We start from the raw sequence: 19014 nt of genomic DNA on the forward strand, positions 1-19014 counted from the left end.
CCTGTGATCAGCAGATACACGACCAGACCTGCCCACAGAACTGGCTCGACCCAGAGATTTTCAGGATTTTTACTCTATTTTGCCACTTTCTTACCCATTTTATGGCTTTTCAACCATTTTCCCCACAATTTCACCACTTTTAACCCCTTTTTTGTCATTGTTGGACCAATTCTTTTGCCAATTGGAGCAGTTTTTGGCTCTTTTCTTTATCACTTTTAGCCCATTTTTGGTGCCCCACCCATTTTGCAGCTTAATAGCCATTTTTTTACCATATTTTGGTCACTTTAAACCTTTTTTTTAATCCAGTGATGGGCCACCTTTTACCCAATTTCGCAGGTTCTTTTTGCTACTTTTGACCCATTTTGTCCATTTCTCGTTGCCACATTAACTACCTTTTGAAGCTTTTTGCCCATTTTGCTATTTTTAACACCTTTTTTGGCCAATTATGGCTTTTTTTGCCACTTTCAACCAGTTTGGCTGATTGCCAATTTTACCATTTGACCACTTCTAAACCATTTTTGCTGCTTTTCACCCAATTTTGCCACTACTTCATAATACTTTTAACCATTTTTTGCCACTTTGGTTCACTTTTACCATTGTCTTTTTGCCAATTATGGCCTATTTTTGCCACATTTTACCCACTATCAACCAGTTTTTACACCTTTCACTCATTTTTACACTTTTCCCCTCCAATTTTGCCCCTTTTTTTGCTACTTCTACTCATTTTTGACAATGGACCATGATTTTGCTGACCAAGAAATTTCTCCTCTTTATCCCCTCTTCTGGGCAACCTTGTACACAGATGACTTGAGTTTTCCAATGAAAAGAATTGCTCCCACCCATAATGTTGCTGTGAAAGCATCATGCCAACTGCGGCAGACTTTTATCATTGTTTTACATCCGAGACAGGATGTTGCTTTTCTTTGACGGTGCTGAATGAGAACCAGCTGCAGACATCAGTGTGTGCTGTACAGATGTGTGTTTGTGTGTGTCTCAAGGCTTTGTGGGAAAAACCTGACCCCAATTCCTTACCAGCAAACCACCCGGCATTTTCTTTTTCCTCCCACCTTCGTCCTCTTCTGTTTTGTTTACTCCCCTTGAAGCTGCCGGACTCCCCCCAACATTTCTTTCTACCCTTTCATGGACCCACTCTGTGACCTGGCTGCAATATGCGTCCCTACATCCTATCCCTGTGTTTATCAGCCCGGCATTTGCCTCTATTTCTTTAAGACGGAGCTTGTTTGGTTTGGAGAGGCAAAAGAAAACAGCCATGTTGAAGACGCCCCCCCACCAGCAACCCAGATGGATCAGAGGGCTTTCATACAGACAAGAAATGCCACACATACATTCAGGCAGATTCTGTTACATGAAATGACTTGTGAGGAAAGCTTTATCATCCTTTCTCTCTGCAATGCTAGAACCATTCAGAGACGTCAGGAACTGAGAAACACGTGTTTGAGAGATGTGCAAAGAGGAGCAAAGGTCAAGCTAGTCTGCCGGACACAGACGTGTGGGTGTTGAGATTGTTAAAAGAAAAACAAACCCTCCAGACAACGTAAAACATACCTCTGCAGCAGCAGTATTAGCACCTTTGCCAAGAAAAAAACAGGAACTAGCCTGAGATTACAAACAACAAAGTCTCAAAACACATCCAGACTTCTTCTTTCTATTGGAAATCAATACTCTCCATTTGACAGAAGCACTTCTTGCTTTCAGAGCACGTGATATAACTGTTCCTTTCTGGTCAAAGTGCTGACATTTTCAACTGCTGTCATCATTTTGTCCCTGTCTCTTGTTCCTTTGAAGCAGGGCTTTTTGATGAGGGAGCGCCCACTCTCCACCTCCAGATGAAGAGGGAGGAGATCTGACCTGTCAAGAAAATTTCCAGTTTTGAGCAGGAGCTGTCTCCACAGACTGATTGCTGAAAGTTCAATAAAACCCTCACACATACACACAAGGTAGCGTTAAGGTGATTCTAGCCTTAGTTTAAAGGGCCACGATCAATATTTCCCCAACAATAATGGATTCCGTTTTCAATTTTGCTGCTTTGATTCAACCCAGCTACTTTCAGACGTACTCTGGGTCACAGCAGACTGCTGTTTTCTGCCCTAAATGGCCCCAAAAACCTGGTGGCTGCTTCCACATTTGTATTGAATTAGCACCTAGCTGATGAACATGGTGTGGTAATTAGCAGTTAAAGAGACAAAGATTTTCTTTAAGGAGATGGTGAAGACCTAAAACAGACAAAAAAATCACACTTAAACAGTTCAGCCTCTCATGGTGGACTACCAAACAGCAGAGACAGGATCTGGCTGCAGCTCTGAGCTAGACCCTCCCGCAGACCACCGCTGTGAGATGATGCTTCTGTCAGGACGGAGGCAATGTAATTTGCCGGTACAACACATTTACTGTATCTTTATTTAGTTCAACTTAAACTTCAAACTAAGCTAAAGCTAATGTAGCTAATCTCGGGGTCTTGTTCACAAGTGAGGGAAGAATGGAATGGGAGATTGACAGGCGGATTCGTCAGCAGTGATGCGGTCTCTGCATCGGTCTGTTGTAGTGAAGAAAGAGCTGAGTCGAAAGGCAAAGCTCTCGATTTACTGGTCGATCTATGTTCCTACCCTCACCTATGGCCATGAACTGTAGGTTGTGACTGAAAGAACGAGATCATGGATACAGGCAGCTGAAATGAGTTTCCTCTGCAGGGTGGTTGTTCTCTCCCGTAGAGATAGGGTGAGAAGCTCGGCCATCTGAGAGAGACTTGGAGTAGAGCCGCTGCTTCTCCACGTTGAGAGGAGCCAGATGAGGTGGCTCGGGCACGTCCCACTGGGAGGAGGCCCCGGGAAGACCCAGGACACGCTGGAGAGACTATGTCACTCGGCTGGCCTGGGAACACCTCGGAATCCCCCGAGAAGAGCTGGACGAAGAGGCCGGGGAGAGGGAAGTCTGGGCTTCCCTGCTTAGGCTGCTGCCCTCGTGACCTGACCTTGGATAAGCAGGAGAAGATGGATGGATGGCTAATGCAGCTACATTAGCTTTGCCTTTAGACACATGAGCTTTAGCAAATGCATGTTTATGCTATGTTTGCTCCATAGCTTATGTAACTTACATAGCTTAGTTAGCTTTGCCAAATGTAGCATAAGCTAACATAACTTCATTGGCTTAAGAGTTAGCCACATATCATACATGAAAAATTATGAATATAAATGAGTTATGAGAAAAAAGTAAATTATGTGTCAACTCATTTAAGAAGTAGTTACAGAGCAGTGGCTTGCTTTAGCATTGCTGCTTTAGCCAAGGCTAATATAGCTACACCAGCTATGTAATTAACTTTACTGCATAAGCCAATGAAGTTAAGTTAGCTTTCGCAAAGTCAGCTTTATCAAACAAAGCAAAAGCTAGTGTAGCTGTGATGCTACATAGCTTAGTTAGCATTACCAAATGTAGCACAAGCTAACTTAGCTTTTATAGCGGTAGCTACATAGGTATTTTACATGAACAAAATTATAAATATGAATAAATGATGAAAAATCAAGAAAAAAATCTGTATCAACCCATTTTTGAAGTAGTCACACCAACAGTTTCTTGATTTACATTTTTTAGATTTAGCTAAAGCCATAGCTACACCAGCTAAGTTTATTATCAACTACTTAAGCGAAGGTAGCTAGGTTAGGTTTAGCAATGCGAATTTTTGCAAACTGAGCTAAAGCTAACATAGCTTCTTTAGCTTGAGATTTAGTTATATGGCTACGTAGATACGTGAATACAATAATGGTTTAAGAAATTTGCCGAACTGCAAAAGGTGTACAGTCTTCAGCTACGTTACGTATGCACATTTAAGCTAATTTATCTTTATTAGCTTTAGCTACATTATGTGTATCAGAGTGTTTTCATGTAGAACAAGGATTTTCCTTTAAGCATGTACTGTATAGTTGGCTTTTTAGAATGTTTTGTGATCAGGCTTTGTAGGTCAGGTTTTTGACTCTTAACATTTAGTATCCCAATCCATACCCAAACTCTAACCACAATTTTTATATATTTTATTATTGAAATAAGGCGGCGTCTCACAGTGGTGGTCTGCAAGGCGGGGCATCTGAGAGCTGTTGTCTGCAGCCAGACTGTCTTTAAAAAGACTCACAAAACTGTAGAGTCAACTTTGACTTCCACTTTCAATACTTCAACCAAAGTATTTTCAGTCCCTAGAGGCTAAATCCCAAAACAGACCAGCACTTTCTGACACAAATCCAACTGATCACCCTCACTATTATCATAGCGCGCCACAGCGCTTTGCACCACTATTTTGCCCACCTTGGCTGCTACAGAATATGTGGGTGGCCTCAGCTGCTGGTGAGGCAGGGAGGCGAGCAGGCTTTCAGCTCTGGTATCAAGACCTGGCCACGGATGGCTGATGGGGAGTGCGACCATTGACACTCTAATGCTGGTGAGTTCTAGGGTTGGAATTTAGGTGACAGCCCAGCACCGCTGTGATGCAACATAATGGAAAACATGCTGCTGTCCCAGCTTTTTTGGAGCATGTTTGAGGCATCAAATTCAAAGTGCGTGCATATTTCCAAATAACCCTTGAGTTTATCAGTTTAAATGTTTAATATCTTGTGTCTGAGCTGTACTCCATTGATTTAAGGTTGGAAAAGATTTGCAGGCTCTTTCCTAGTTAAACATTTCTTCTCAACTAACATTCGTCTACTTTCCACTCACTTTTAGAACTTAACTTTACTGGCAAACATGTCTGGAAGTTAATTCTCGACTTGTAATCATGAGATTAAGTTTCATCACTTGGTACAGACTTTGTGCAAAATCCTCTTATTTTTAAAAACACTCAAAACTGTCGAGACAGGGAGTAAAATTCAATGATTTATTGACCAATGTGAAGATAAAAAAGCACACAGGCATTGGTAGAAAGTCCAAAGAAAAGAACATGAGGATGTGCAGGAAGCCAGAGGATGATAGGAAGAAGGTAGAGGCAGGTGTGCAGGGATGCCAGCTTTTGATAGAAGGTACAAATAGCTGTGAAAAAAGCACAGGAGCAATGGCATGGAGGAACATTCACAGGATTGACAGGAATAATTGGAAATATTCTGCTTTAGCACTGCAGGGCTGATGAGTGGAGGAGGGAACGGGCGAGTTGTTAGCTTTGGGAGTCAGGTAACAGGAACAGGTAGCGTAGTTTTCACTCTAATGAGCTCTAAAATCACAAAAAGAGGCCAGGAAGAGTGGAAACGTGGTTAAAAGAGGGACTCAGTGTCAGACTAATCTACCGTCTACCAATGCCAGACTTGCTTTCTTTCTTTTAAGTTAAGCTAACCATTCCCTGGTTCCAATTTCATATTAAGTGGACAGAAATAAAAGTGGTATTGATCTTTTTAAGAAACCACATTTTCCGAAATACCAAAATTTTCCTTATCAAACAGAGGAAACATTCTTGACTGTCTGCTGTCTGGATCAGTAACTTAGGATTATTAACAAACTGTCAATGCTGGAGTGCAGAAAAGTCACCACTGATTTGGTAAAAATTCAAATATTAGGACATGCTGTCTGACACTCACATGGCCAAAGGAGATTAAAACCAAATCATCTGCAGCATCCTCCTTAAAGAGTAACTAAATCCCGGAGTTTCAGCTGAAGTGCATTTACCCTGGAATCTAAAAAAGTTTTGAGTGCATCATGGAAAAAGGCTGGGAGGGACGGGGAGTAAGAAATGCCTTACCCCAGTCACTGGTCAATTAGTATTCCTGGCTACCATTACACCATGAAGACAAAAGAACACTCCAAGCAACTTGGAGTAAAGGTTATTAAAAAGTATAAGTCAGGGGATGAATACAAAAAATCAAGGCACTGAACATCCCCACGAGTTCAGTTTAATCCATCATCAAGAAATGGAATATTGCGAATATTGCACATGTGTAAATCAGGGCTGGGCAATTAATTGCAAATTAGATTAAACTGCAATATGGCCTGCTGCAATTTTCAAATCGCAGAAGGCGCAATATTTCTTTAACCTGAAATTTGTTTCAAAATACCAGTTTAGATCTTTTCTTGCAGCAGAGATTTCATGCATTACATACCATACAATCATTCTAGTGCCATATGTTTTGAATAGTGTAAAAAAAAAAAAAAAATCACTTTTTCTTCATTTCTGTGTTTTTCTTATTCAATATGAGAAATATATTAAAATGATCATTCCCTTTAATACAACAGTTCAAATCAAATTTGCAAAACGAATAAAAAAAAATCACCACAATTAGATATTTTTTATACAATTTTTTTGCCCCACTTTAATCTAATATTGCATTATTTATAGTATAGAATGAATTGTTGCTCGTTCTTGCTGTAAAATGCATACAATAAGGAACTTTTAAAAATTGCCTATTAAATCGTAATTGCAATATTGAGCAAAAAAAATCGCAATTAGATTATTTTTCCAAATTGTTCAGCTCTTGTGTAAATTTGCCTAGATCCAGTCCTCCTCACAAACTGAGTGACAAGCAAGAAGGAGACCAGTGAAAGAGACCACCAAGACACCTATGACTACTCTGAAGGAGTTACAAGCTTCAGCAGCTGAGATGGAAGAGACTCTGTGTACAAAAACTGTTGCTCAGGTTGTTCCCCAGTCAAAAAGAGTGGCAAAGAGAAAGCCACTGCTGGAAAAAACACTTGTTCAATCTTGACTAGAGTTCACCAAAAGGCATGTGGGAGACTCCCTTGTCTAGCGGGGGAAAGTTCTTTGGTCTGATGAGACCAAAATGGTGCTTTTTACCCATCAGACAAGGCGCTATGTTTGGCGTGCACCAATAACTGCACATCACCACAAACACACCATTCCCCACTGTGAAGCACAGTGGTGGCAGCATCCCGCAGTGGGGATGCTTCTCAGGCGCTGGCCCTGGAGGGCTTGTAAAGATAGAGGGTAAAATGAGGCAGTCTTATTCAGTCTGCTAGAGAACGACAGCTTGGGAGAAGATTTGTTTTCCAGCAAGACAATGAGCCAAAGCATACAGAGAAAGCTACACAGAAATCGTTTAAAGACAACAAGGTGAATGTTCTGGAGTGGCCGAGTCAAAGCCAAGACCTCAATCCAATAGAGAATTTGTGGCTGGACTTGAAAAGACTGTTTGCAGCTGATCCAAGTGCAATCTGACAGAGCTTGAGCAAAGAAGAAAGGAGTAAAATTGTAGTGTCTAGATGTGCAAGCCTGATTGAGACCTATCAGCCAAAGGTGCATCTACTAAATGCTGACTTAAAGGGGGTAAATATTTATGTTGTCACTTATTTTATATGTTTTCACTTTGACACATTAAAGAGCATTTTCTGTCTAAAAGGCCAATGTTATATTGACCATGACTGATTTATAAAATCGATGAAAGGGTTAAACATCCAAGAAGGGAAATACTTTCCACTTATTTTATAGGCACTGTAAGTATAAACTTTATCCTTCTCCCTTCGAACATTTCCTATTTGTTTCATGTTGGATATGGATGCTGATACAGTGTAAATGATTACTGTACTATACTTTTAAACTCTGCTTTTTTTCCTTTGTCAACTGGTTTTTATGTTTTGTTTGCATGTTCAAAATAAAGATATCAATCGATCAATGAAAGAAGGAAACAGTGTCCCTGAAATAGACCTGTGCAAACAGAATTATGTCTCCACAGTGTAGGTAATTTAAGGTAGGGACACACTTTAAAAACACACTCAAACACAGCTCAGCAAATAAATGGAAGCAGGAAAGGTAATTTCATAGAAAGATTTGTATTAATGCTTTGTACCATTAATCGCCACAGTTTAATTCAGTTACAGTGACAAATGCACCCTCTTACTCATTTCAGCAGTTTTCCACGGCATGTTAATGGGATAATGATGCTAATGGCTCAGGCTGGTCTCATACCATTTTTGTGCAATGAAAAATATAGTCAAATACAAATATGTACACAGCGTATAAAGAGTGAGTCTAAAACTTGTTGTCAAAGGAAAAGACAGTGTGACAGAGGAAGCCTGAAAACTTGTATTAGTACTACAGAACTAAAAGAAGTTTGCTGAAAAAAAGCTCTTAGTTGCATTTCTACTTTGAACTGAGAGACCCACTGCTAAATAAAAGACTGGTACAAATAAAGTGAAGTGAAGAAAGTTCCCACAACCATCAGTCTTTCACATGAAACGGTCACACAAGGAATAACTGCCATTAATCTCTGAAACCATTGTTAAATAAAACATTTACATAATTTGTGTCAAGCACATGTCTCAAAGAGTTGGCTCATTTAACTCCCTTATTGTACGGAGTGATTTAAATCTTTAGTTTACTCATCAGCGCACTGGTATGCTGTATCTTAACATGATTTTAATGAATTTAAAACACTCCTATTTCTAACTGAACTCAAGAGTTGCTCATCTTTTGAGAAGTTCTGGGCTTTAAATAGTCGATACTGATCAAGCAGAGGCATCTTATTTTTGTAAATTCAATCAAAATCATTTTGTTTCCAAACAAAGAACAAAAACTCAGTAGAATACTGTTTCCACTGATGTCTAGAATCAACCCAATGATTGCACAGTTTGGAAAAGTCAATCAAATCATTCATGATATTCAATGTAACTTTTAAAAGCTGAATGGCGTAAATATTGACCACATAATAGCTATAGCTCCCAGTCTTAGATCCACAGGTTGTCCCTTCTGACTGCTGACACAGAAGCTTAAATCTAAAGGTGCTTTTTCTCATCGCGGTCTGTCTGCTTTGGAACGACTTGCCTGGGGAGAAAAAGACTGGCAGAAACATGACTTCTTTTAAATCACTTAATAAAAACCCACCTTATAGACGTCCTTTTATGTGATGTTGTATTTTCATTCCATTTTATGACTTGTATTTTTCTTGTTTTATGTGTATTTATGTATAATTTATTTAGTCTTGCTTTGCTGCTTGGCTTTCTGTTGGTATACTGTTTCATTAGTATCCTGCTTTTACTCTCTTTGACAAAGGATTTTGTTATCATTATATCTGACAATAATAATGATTTATTATAGCTTGTTGGAACTGTTCAAAGTTGGCTGTAATACCTGCCTTTTTAGGATAGATTTTCTGTAGATGTGACACCTCAGCAGCAGTCTCTCACATCAAAACAAGGCTTTTTTGCCATAACTCCTCTGTTCCTCGGCGCCTCAATTTTTGCTCCTTTTCTTCCTTGGTGTTCCAAACAAACAAAGCCATCAGGACTAATTTCCACTGAGAAACACAACTTATTTCTCTTCTCTTTGAATTATTCTGCATTAAACAAAGCCTTTTCTTTTACTTTGCAAAGTCCATTAGTTCTCCTTGAATGGTACTCTTTACAACACCACGCTGCCATTGTACCTCTACAAACAGTGTTCCTGAGTGGGCAGGGCTTTCTCTATTCCCTTACAAGGTGGCAGGGCTAACAAAAAGGAAGGAAGGAGGTTTGTGTGTAAATGATAAGCATCAAAATGTGTGAGCTTCTGAGACACATGAACAGACATAAAGAAGTGCCGTCTTGTAAGTGTGAACCAAGGGCTGAAAACAACAAACCAAGGGGGAGGTCGAAATCACTTGAAAAAAGGCATTACACCACAGCACATCTTACTTAGCATATCTGGTACCTGCTATCAGGCCTAGAATGGCATATGGAAATACAGAAAGATTTCTGGTCGGCCAGATAGTGCCTATTAAAGTATTCCCCCATAGATGTTTACCTTCTTATTGTTTTATAAATCAATGATGGTCAGACCCCAAAAAACTACAAAAAACTCTGTAATGTCAAAGTGAAAACAGATTTCTACAAAGTAATAACAATTCAATAAAATTATATAATATTTTAGATCTTTCTAACTAAGCCATTAACTTCACCCATGGTGCAAAAGTGTATAATACCCAAAAGCATTCTGGGAAAATTCTGCAGAGTAAGGGATGATTGCTAAACAATTTGAGAACAATGCTAAAAAAATAGCTGAAATGACTGAGTTTTGTTTATCTAAAACTATAAATGTATTCAATCAACTCAGAAAATAGAGCTGAAATAGCTGTTTTGGATTTGTTTTTGGAGTTTTAAATTAGCTATCTTAAATTGGCGATTTCAAATCTCCCTATCTGGAGGGTTGCTTTCATCATAATGACTTACTATTAGATTTTAAGATTAAGTTTTCATGTGGCAAGTGATAGAAATTGGCTTTCATAGACTTTAAAATTTCATGGAGTATAATAAGAATTTTTTACTTGATTTTTGTCTCAAAAGCAGTTACAGGAGCCAGTGCGGTGCTAGCTTGAGGCATTTTGGCTCATTTCCACCGAGAGGCTGATTTTGCAGAGAAACAGTTTGGCTTTCATGACTGTTAAAATAAATCACTGTGAATTATGCTCACTGAACTAGGATTTTGATTTTTGATGAAATACACTATGATGGTTGCTAAGAACAAGATTGTAGAGAATAATGAACCATTTCCGAATTATTCATTAGTAAGACAAAAATTCCATATCTAAAAGTTTTCACCCCCTTGGATGTTTTATCCTTTTTTTGATTTTATAAATCAATCATGATCAACATAACTTGGCTTTTTTGACAAAAAAATATATATAGACATCTGTGTCTGGAAGGTCCAGTCACTAGTAAATCAATATCCCTGGCTACCATTACACCATGAAGAAAAGAGAACACCCCATGCAACTTAGAGAAAGGGGTATTGAAAGATTTTACAAATCAATTTAATTTGCCTTTTTTAGGAAAAAAAAAAAAAAGTCTGGGCGTTGACTAAGCCATTCCAGAAAGTTCACCCTGTTGTTCAACTATTTCAGTGTAGCTAGCTGTATGCTTCAGGCCATTATCTTGCTGGAAAATAAGTGTTCTCACAAGCCATATTTCTTTTGCAGACTTAAGGAGATCATCCTCCATGATCTTCCTATGTTTTGCCGTATTCATGTTACCCTCTTCATGTTCCCCTTTTCTCTGAGTAGCATGGGGTGTTCCTTTGACTTCATGGTGTACTGGTAGCCTGGTATACCGATTAGCCAGGTACTGGACCTTCTAGACACAGGTGTCTTTATACTACAATCATTTGAGACACATTCACTGCACTCAGGTGATCCCAATTTCACAAATTCTAAGACTACTAGCACCAACTGACTGGACCTCTGTTAAATTAGGTTAGTCACTTTAAAGGGGGTGAATATTTATGCAATCACTTATTTTTCCACACATATTTTTTTTTTATCTTAATTTGTAAAAAGCTGTTTTCACTGACCATTGACCATGATTGGTCTTAAAATCAAACAAAGGGTAAAACATCCAAGGGGTGGAATACTTTTTATGGGCTCTGTTTATACTTTTAACTGAAACTATTTTAACAGTCAGGAAAACTCTGACCGCTACATTTAGTTAGATATTCATTAGTGAAGGATATCGCTCCAAAAGCTTTTTTTGGGGGGGTGGGGGTGGGGGGGCATTTCATCCGGGTAAGATGAAAATTTGCATAATTTGAAGTACCAGTAAACCTGCTGACCAAGTCCAGGCAAAGCAAAATGACTCTGTCTGGGGGTTAATAGAAGTTACCACCCTAAAAAGTGTGTGTACGTCTGGAATTCAAATGCTTTTTATGTCAGTGCATGGATTACTTCAGTTCCTTCTTTCCTTTATAAAAGTCTTACCTCTTCCAAACCTGACATAAGATGAAAGCTCCCCAATGAAACTTGTAGCAGGAAAATGAACGCTGAATTTGAAATGGGATATTGTGTAAAATGTGGATTTAAAGCTCTCCAAACTTGATTTGTGTCAGTGCACTAGTTTGAATTCTGCTTTAAATATGTCTCTGTGAAAGCTTTGTGTTGTGGCTGTGGTCTTGTTGACTTCTGGGCTGTATCAGACCTAAAAACAGACCCATCATCTTCACCTGTGACTGATTCGTGGCAGCTTGGTTCAGGTGGTACCATCACAGTGGCATTATGTGGGCTGAATAAAAGAAAACGTGGGCTAACCCTGAGCCATCATTCAGTTGCTATCTTTGTGTGTCAGAAGCAACTGTGTACACTTCATCCACTTGAAATCCAACCAAATTCTCAGACATGCCCTTGTGGCTATGAGCTCGTAAACACTCCCAAGTCTAAGCCATGTCTGGGCTAAGGATTCTTTATGAAGACAGTTCAGAGCCTCAGCTGCATCATACAAATCGTTTGGTGTTAAGCACAGCTGTTTTATATTGAAGCTTTCTCCCATTTACAAAACACGAAGAAAGAAAACCATACACATGGAGGAAAAATGTAAAATTTACAACACGAAATCAAAATGCTGTCAGATACCATCACTAGCACAAAGACCTCCCCACAGAATCAGCTGGGCCCCCCGAAACCCCAGAGAATGAGCGCTCCCCAGGTGTGATGTAGTGATGTCAATGGCATGTGTGTTTCACCATTTTCCCCTAGTTTTTCCCCCTTTTTGCATTTAAGTGACCCATTTGAATCATTTTTTTCTATTTTTGCCCCTTTATCCTCTTTTCACTACTTTTTGACACCATCTTTGTCAGTTTTAACCCACTTGTGTCTTTTTTTGACAATTTTTTGCCACTGTTGACTCATTTGTGCCACTTCCTAAGTCCTTTTACCACATTTTTTTTGTCACATTTTAGCTACTTTTTACCACTTGTTAACTGCCTTTCAACATTTTCCACCCATTTTGCCCCTTTTCTGCATTTCAGTAACCCATTTTGGCTGGCTTTTATCCTATTTTTGTCTACTCTGATCCTTTTTTCACTACTATTCATGGCAGTCTTGCCACTATTTGCCCCATTTTGGCACTGTTAACTCCTATGTCCCACTTTTTAACCCCTTTTAAACACTTTATCTGTCCATTTTTACTCCTTTTGTTATTTTCTGCCACTTTTTAACTGCTTTTCACCATTTTTCACCATCCTTTGTCCCCCTTTATGGGTGATCTTGCAAACATAATATATATTGCATGGCTTATCATCGGACTGTTAAAAAACTGACATAAAATCCATGCTCTGCACCAGACCAGTATCAAGGATGTTAACAGAATCTTGACATTCAAATATGTACTAAAAGACCCTGACACTTACTGCTGGCACCATAAAACTCTAACACTATGATTTTAAAGCTGTTGTATGAGGCTTTAACACTAGGTCCCATCTGCACCTTCACTATCTCACATAATCATGTTCTAGTCTTGGACACAGTGAATTCAAGGATGGTATAAATGAGTTTTTACTACTTGAGCACACATGCTTGACCTGGATGACTCACTCAGACCACAAACTACACTCCATGTTGAAATAAAGTCAAAAGTGAAGAACTCTGAGGGTCAAACTGAAGTAAGAAAGAGTTGCTGTGCTTACCGAGGTGAAGGGTGAGGTTGACAGAATTCGGGTACTGGGTACCATAAAACATGGACTGGCTCTGCCACCATGTGGGCTCGTCGTTTCTGTGGAAGTCCGTCAGGAGGCTGGTATCATGACTGAGGCTCGGGTCCGATGCGTTACAGTAGTGGCACAAGCGTGATGAGCTGGTCTGCATGCAGTACTCGTCAGGCGGGGAGCCGCACACGTTTGATGCCACCATGGTATGATTGAAAGCGATGTTCTCAAACTCGGGCATGCAGCGGCTCGGGGCGCCTTCCTCGTCGTAGCAGGAGTCCATTCCGGCCTGCACCAGGAGAAGCTGGTGGTTTAAACTGAGGGAGAGAAGAAGTGCCAGGAAGAGAGAGCGCACTGATGATGCAGCCATGTCTACAAAATGTTTCTATCACATGAACACTTCTCTGACATTAATCAAAAGCATGGAGACTCTGACTTGTGAGAAGTAATCCAACTACAAAGAAAAAGTCCAGTCAGAGAGCTTTTGTTCCTGCAGAGTCTCCACATATGTTCTCCCTCTGTGGAGAGGAATGAAGTTTGTGCAGGAACTCCTCTCATCAGGGGCAGCATGAAACACTCAAAGGAGGGCCGGGGGAGGGGGCTGGTGGGTAGAGAACTTCATAAAAACTTCCCCTCCCTCTGGTCGACCTGAGCACTGCACTTTCATAATATTTAAAAGCAAAGCAGCTGGGTTAAAGGTCCTTATTTGATTGGAGAGAGCACTTTCCATACTGCATTTTAATATCCAGCAGCGAGGTTGTTACACCTTTGGGACATTGAGGTAGTCAGTACCAAAGCACCTGCACTCTCCACTAACAGGGACACACAAAATCATCGATATGGTGATAAATGCAGTTGGCGGCGGGCCCCACAGCAGGATGTTCAGGTATATGCTGACTCAAGTGATTCACAGTGGAAGTGGAAGGTGCTAAAGCTGTCTGGAATATTTCAGCAGGAACGGGTTATATCCATAAAAGGATGTCGCTCGGGGGAGTTCTGCAGCCTAAAGGGATGATTTATTTAAAACAGAGAGTGAAAATGGTCCCATAGCTGCACTGCTTTTAATGCATGATCTGCACATGGACCACTATATTCGGTATCTGATGTATGTGATGCATACTGAAAGGTTGTATAACTCCTCTCTCTGTGTTTGATATGACAGCTGACTGGTGATGTGACATACTGAAATGAACACCCATGCCTTTTTATGAGCTACAAAAACAAACAAGACTGACAGCATTATAATGCATCGGTGTTTTTTAAATGCCTGAAATTGCTGCTGCAGGGTCGGTGTCTAAGAATAAAATAAACAGCACAATGCTGAAACAGACTGCGCCAACATTTTGAACATCAACATAAATCCTTTTCATTCAATTGTTCAAATTTTTATACCGCAAAATCTAGAGTCACCAGGGGCGTCAAAGCCATGGCCCATTGTCAGATGCAGCCCGTGGTCACATTTTGATTGGCCCGCAGCAGACTTTAGAAATAACATGAAATATGGCCCACATTTGAGCACACATTTTGAGCTTGTGCTAAACTGTGTTGTACTTCAGAGTCTCCACACAAGTTGGTGCTACCATGCTAATTTTGTAAACAAACATCTTGACAAGAAGAATTCATTGATGTCTTTGTGATTAAATTGAAACAACACTGTGGTAAATATATTGGCAACAAGGATTGGGTGGTATCCTTTTTTTAATACCACCATACCCTCCCCAGATTTCACCGGGGTATATGGTATTACCCCCCCCCCAAAAAAAAGCACTCCTAGGAAAGCATAACCGAGCAGAGCGAGAGCACTACATTAAAAAAAAACCCTAACGTATATAGGGAGACGTTTACAGGAGCGCTGTAAGTGATTAACAGGTGTTTATCATAGAAGTAAACATTTACTTCAGGACACAGGAGCAAATGTCGTTTCTCTCTTTTTCCTCTCCACAGAGATGTGTGCCCTTTTCCCCTCTCTTACCTCCGCTTCTTCCAGAGCTAGAATGAGACATAATAAGCTATTATCATGTAGGATCTGGGAATGTTAAGTAATATTCAGTGTGCTTTTAAACAGATAAAAGATTGGCCTTTAATACTGTATTATTTCCACGTGGTGCAAAAATGCCAAGCTCTGTCCTGCCGTGAGTTCTCTTTATATGAAGCTCATAAAATGTTAGGGACTTCAGTGCCTAAAATAACCAGTCAGCACCCATTAACCTCATCTATTTAACATAAAAAAGCAGTAAAAATAAGTTTGAGCGTTTTTAAAACTATCCAATGGTTTTTATTGTGCCTGGCGGTGTTGCTGCTGCAGGATCTGGCATGTGGTTATTAATAAACTTCATCTACATTTTCCAAAAAAGGGGGCTAAGGAAAGTTCAGATGTTTTTAAAATTTGTTGATGGGGTAATTATGCTTGACTTTGTTTCGTCAGCACACAGCACCTGTGGTTAATAGTAGCCTAAACGTGAACATTTCTCATCACTGATCTACATACAGAAAGAAGATTTAGGGAGTTTTTTGAACTCACGATATCGTGGCTCACATTACAGCCAGCAGTGCACTTTAACACTTTGATTTTAAAGAGGACCACACCGCTGTGCCAGCGCCATGCCAAGGAGCCAGGCCATTGCGCACAGCGCACAAGTATAAATACAGCGGTATAGCTCTAAGTGCCTTCATCATTTGCCAAATTAAAAAAGGAAATCATAAGCAGGATTTCATTTAACATGTTAATGCATCTTCACACACTGGCAGTGGCGCTGCTGGTGGAGAAGGACACAAGTTTTCAAAGCATTTGTTTTAAAACATGCACTGATTAAATGGCCCCATCTTAATGATGGTACCGAGGCTATTTTCTAATATCCTGGTATACGGTATTACCATATTACCGCCCATTCCTATTGGCAACCAAAAAAATATCTTACCAATGGCAGCAATAATATTCCACAGGTGGAGCCAGTGCTAGCTAGGGCCGAACAGGGACCCCTGAGATCTGATTGGCATCCCCACAAACCTGAAAACAGTTGTCTATTTGCCAGCTGATTTGCTCTGCGCACGCTATTGGCTATTCGCTCTCATGCTGCCTTATTTAAACTGCTCCAGCCTAGCCTTTTTGATGCTCTTTCTGCAAGTTAATCTTGCAGCCCTCCTCCACCCCAGCTCCTCCTTTATTCTGCTTCTGACTCAATCAGTGTCGTTCAGTTGTCAGTGATGCCTGCTCTGCTCTTGGGTTTCTGATGCTTTTCTCCCAGCCTCAGGCATTCCTTATCGGCATAGGGAGAGCAGGATGCTTGATGCATTTTACGTAGGCCGGTGGGAGGGCAGGGAGGTCCCAGAACAGCCTGCCCTCCCACGACTGATGAGACCTATCCACACAGACTCAGTGCTGTGATTGCAGCCAAAGGTAAATCTACTAAATACTGACTTTAAGGAGGAGAAAATTTATGCAGCCACTTATTTTACATGACATATTTTTATTTGATTGACATTACTTTGTAGAAATCTGTCTTTACTTTTATATCAAAGATGTTTTTTCAATTAAACTGACCATGACTGATTTATAAAATCAACTGAAGGGCAAAACATCCTTTTACAGGCACTGTATGGTGTGGAATATACTGAACAAATAGGAAGTGAAGAACTTTTTCCCTTTTCCAATGGTCTCTGTTTTTATCCAGAATAACAGCAGCAAAGCTGACAAAGTTTCCCCATTTTTCACTTTATAGGAAACCAATCACACATAACTGCCCTCCTGTGCACATTTCTTTGTTGATTAAAGGATCTTTTTGTGTGTAACCAACAATTTTAATCAGTTTGTGGCCCTAAACAGTAATTTTGTTCTATTCAGGTTTGCTTGTTTGATTCCTTAGCGATGTGTTTAAGAATATTAAAGTATATACCCTGTTCACCTCAGCATCCTGGTTTGATTCCACAAATAAGAAGGTACAAAACAGAACGATCCCACAAGTGACAAGTCTAACAAGTGGGGGCTTAGAGTCGCGACCAATGACATGTGGTGTAATGCTGTGCAGTCTAATCTTCTTTCTATAAATTGTTTTATTGCTGCTGAATTCCATTAAAATTTGGCAAAGTCATCCAGAGAAGCGATGGGCATTTAAAGTGACAGCCAAAATCAGCACTAGTACAATTCAAATAATGGTGAGATCAATGTGGGAGTGTTTGAAATGAAGTACTCAGGGGAAAAGGGAAAAACAACAAAAGGAAGCGATTTAAAGACAGGTAGCTTGAAACAGAGTGAGGCGGGGAGAGCGGACCAATGGGTTTAGACAGTACATTCTGATTCCCTGCTGGATTTACTGCAAAGTCCTGGCCACATCTCCTCGTGATTGCTTTGATTTATTGGGGCTCTATCAGCACTCAGGCAGGGACGGCGTCTAAAGGACCACATCAATTTGCAGGGAAATCCTTTGCTTACTTTGGATGAGACGGGCCTGGCTGGATGTAAAACCTCAGCAAACAGACACTTACTCATCAAGTCAGTTCATCATTACAGGACGTGACAACACAACTGTTGCTTAGGGCAGTGGTTCTCAATGTGGGGGTCAGGATGCCCTGGGGGGTCACAAGACACTGAGAGGCGGTCGCCAGATGCCTTTAACAAAAAAGAAGAAAAAAAAAAAGAATAATTATAAATAATTTTAAATTGTATATATGACCATTTTTATGAAAATATAAGCACAAGAATAGTTAAAAGTGGAATGAAAACACTCATTTGGTGAGATTTATGCAGTAGCTTTGGTGCTAGCATCCTGGCTAACAGTTTCCTCGTTCTGGAGCTGAAAAGTGTGTCAAAATATCATTGGGTTCTTATGTTGAAAGTATTTATTTGTGCCCCATTTTAACAACTTTTCCTGCCCAATTTTGCCACTGTTTGCAACCTTTCATAAATTCTGCACTTTGCATGCATTTTTGCCTCTTTTTGAAAAAAAAAAAAACCAAAAACATTTTCCTACTCGTTAGACCAATTTTGCCACATTTTAACCTGTTTTTCATGACATTTTTTCCCCACTTTAACACATTTTGCTAGTTTAAACCCCTCTCATCCACTTTGTAATCCCACAGCATCGCATTTTCTGCCTATTTTTTCCACTTTCAAGCCATTTTTGTTACTTTAAAACCTTTACACCACTTTTCTACCTGTTTTTTTGCCACTTTATGCCTTTTTTGACCCATTACTGACCCCTTTTCACCACTTTTTACGCACAATTTTGGCCACTTTAAAAACTATTTCACAATTTGTCATGACAATTGTTACCAGTTTAACCGATTTTTGGCACTTTCTGCCTATTTTTCTGCCTCATTTAACCTGTTCTTGCCACTTTTTAATCAATTTTGTGTGATTTGCTCACATTTCTGCCACCTCACACCAATTTTTGTTACACTTTAAACTGTTTTCATTACTTTTTCCCTACAAATTTTTGCCCCTTTAAACCTTTTTACCACTTCTAAACAAATTCTTTCCACTTTCCACCTATTGTTGAATCTATTAACCCCTTTTTCACCACTTTTTATGCCCATTATTGGCCCTTTTAACTAAGACCGATCGATATGGATTTTTGGGGGTGGATGCCGATATTACAAAAAGAGAAATTCTAGTAACCCATGTACTGGCCGATTAA

General features: G+C 39.9%; 1 protein-coding gene across 2 annotated transcripts in view; it reads right to left on the reverse strand.

The window, feature by feature from the left end:
• The window catches only part of lamc3 (laminin, gamma 3), a 217703-nt gene that overhangs the window by 197891 nt on the left and 798 nt on the right, over window positions 1-19014 (reverse strand). The window contains exons 2-3 of one of the 2 annotated variants that reach the window (XM_041811015.1): window positions 17864-17987; window positions 13364-13698 (exon numbers count right to left, since the gene is read on the reverse strand). In XM_041811015.1, coding sequence (XP_041666949.1) covers window positions 13364-13664 — 301 coding nt within the window. In that variant the 5' untranslated portion in view covers window positions 13665-13698; window positions 17864-17987. Of the gene's footprint in view, window positions 1-13363; window positions 13893-17863; window positions 17988-19014 lie in introns of those variants that run through there. The other variant, XM_041811014.1, reaches the window with a different exon arrangement.

Source organism: Cheilinus undulatus, linkage group 17 (genome assembly GCF_018320785.1).
Source record: "Cheilinus undulatus linkage group 17, ASM1832078v1, whole genome shotgun sequence".
Lineage (NCBI taxonomy): Eukaryota > Metazoa > Chordata > Actinopteri > Labriformes > Labridae > Cheilinus > Cheilinus undulatus.